Genomic DNA, 2,361 nt, shown 5'->3' on the forward strand with positions numbered 1-2,361 from the left:
TTTTTTTTTTTTTTTTTTTTTTTTTTTTTAGTCTATCATACCATGTACATTATTTGTATCTCAATCTCATTTTCTCTCTAAAGAACAAACTGACTAAAAATGATTGGATCTAAGACATAATGTACCGTTCAAAACTTAATCGACTCTTCAAGAAGATCATCAAGTTGAGAGTCAATTCAAGAATCGAAACATGAAACTAAAATTTCAACTTCAAGAATAAACGATCTAGCTTTTATTTATTTCTATAATGGGAGACTCCATTTTCACGGACATGAATATTTTAATTATTTTAAACTAAGCGGTAAATTTGAATCATTTATCTATCCCCATTGAAGGTAATATCCCCAAAAGAAAAGGGAAAAATCATGTGAAGTTTAACAATTTAACCCTTTGAAAATTAGTGGTACAAAAAACTATGTTATTAAGTTACAAAACCACATTTAAGATACTCACCAACAAACACTAGTGGTGGCATGATGCTTAAGCTTAGCCCATCCAAGGCATACGTTCGTTAATCGACAGAGTCCTCTGCAACTGCCCAAATAAAAATTCAACAGAGAACCAACTCTTCAAGCATGTTATATAATCTAACAATAACATCTCAAACTCAAAACCCTTATCGTTTATTGTCATATATTACAGCAAATGCAAACAACTTGCCTCAAAACTCTTAACTGGATTACGATTCGACATGACAGACCACTCCACACTCCGCTGTGAGCGAGACCAACAGATTCCTAATATATCGTCTTCCTTCTTAAACACGATTCCCACTGGCATAGTTTGGAACTTCAGCTTGGCTGTCTAGAGGCATGTACTGAGCCATGATAGCTCTGATTTCTGAATCCATGTATGACTGCAGAAGCAAAACAGGACTATAAATCTGCTAAAACTTGCATAAGCAAAGTCTGTTAGATGATATCATATCAATGAGCTTACCCTTATTCTGTACTTGTATACTAGGTATGCTCCACCAGCAGCCATAGCCAAGCCTATCAATATAACCCAAACAGCAGTCCACGCAGATCTCCCACCAGACACCTTACCTGCAAATGTCACCAAAACATTACATCTACTAATACTTCTTTACAAATACAGTCAATTCTTCAACTATGGTGGAAACTTCTAGAGATCTTTCGAGTTCCCTTTCCAAGAAAGAATTATAACTTCATTACAGGGATGGATGCTTTATGGGAGTCTTAGGCTCAAGAACAGGCTCTGTGCTCTGTGGCTTAAAGCAGTGCATGCTAGTCTTTTGGAATCATGCTTTAAAAATAAGTCTTCTTTAATGTTGAGGGGAATATGGAATTGCATGCGTGAAGATGCTGCTTACTTATACAAGTATCATGGTCTCTGATATACAAAAGATCACCACTGCAACTGCACTCATAGCTGCCCCAGGTATTTTTACAGCTACATTCAGGGCACTGACAGGCTTTCTTTTCTTTGCACTCGTCGATATCTGTATGATACGAAGTCGAACAAGTACAAATCACATAATTATCTTAGATGCCTGTAACAGAAGAGTTGCCCCTCGTGTAAATTTGATATGTTTTCATTACAAATTAAACTAGATGTGCAATCACAGGCTGCCAGTAGATCACATTCCTTTAAGAACCACCAGCCACTTCAGCTCTAATAAACAAGTGCATTTTTTTATAGGAACAAGAAAAGCTTCTCTTGGAAAAAATGAAAAGAACAAAAGATGCACATTATAAGACATAATCATGTCATGGTTCATTGTCCATTCAATTATTAAATTACTAGAGATAGCATGGAAAAAAAGTCCACATAGGAATTGATTCACAAAATATGAGAATAGCGCCAAGAATAATAATAGTCTATCTACAAATGCCAACACATTTTTTGTTTTCAGTATCAGGGAAAACACGGAAGTGAAAAGAAATAGCTGCTTATATAAAAACCACTCTGCTTGCATAAATGGATATTTGCCGTAATATTCACATATGTAAGAGAAGAAAAGGAGCCCCTGTTGCTGTTGGACTTATTAGAGAAGAAAAGATTTATGAAATTTTCTATTTTCATTTAATGGTAAAATATGTCAAGCTTTGTGTTCAATTCTTTTGTGAGGCAAATCCTTTTAGTCCCAGACTTCCTAAGATTCTCTTTGGCACTTTTACTACTTTCTCATTCCTCCTTAATAAAAATTAACAAAAAAATGTACAACGTGCACCTTTTTCATATTCCATACGTGAGGAATGAAAGTAATCCACCTAAAATTGGGATGCAATCTTTTCTAGCACTAACTTTTCCATCTCCTCAACAACTAACAAACCCTAGCTGATGTTTTCATGTAGTTTTTAGCACTAGGAGGGTCAATTTTAGCCCAATGAGACCCCC

The 2,361-nt window shown here is 35.4% G+C and overlaps 1 protein-coding gene across 1 annotated transcript in view; it reads right to left on the reverse strand.

The window, feature by feature from the left end:
• Positions 1 to 404: 404 nt before the first annotated feature.
• The window catches only part of LOC111485964 (vacuolar-sorting receptor 3-like), a 7,247-nt gene continuing 5,290 nt past the window's right edge, over positions 405 to 2,361 (reverse strand). Inside the window, exons 10-12 of the mRNA XM_023132941.1 lie at positions 1,334 to 1,462; positions 940 to 1,046; positions 405 to 856 (exon numbers count right to left, since the gene is read on the reverse strand). Of these exons, the coding sequence (XP_022988709.1) occupies positions 758 to 856; positions 940 to 1,046; positions 1,334 to 1,462 (335 nt within the window). The 3' untranslated portion in view covers positions 405 to 757. The remainder of the gene's footprint in view (positions 857 to 939; positions 1,047 to 1,333; positions 1,463 to 2,361) is intronic.

Source organism: Cucurbita maxima, unplaced genomic scaffold, assembly GCF_002738345.1.
Source record: "Cucurbita maxima cultivar Rimu unplaced genomic scaffold, Cmax_1.0 Cma_Scf00011, whole genome shotgun sequence".
Lineage (NCBI taxonomy): Eukaryota > Viridiplantae > Streptophyta > Magnoliopsida > Cucurbitales > Cucurbitaceae > Cucurbita > Cucurbita maxima.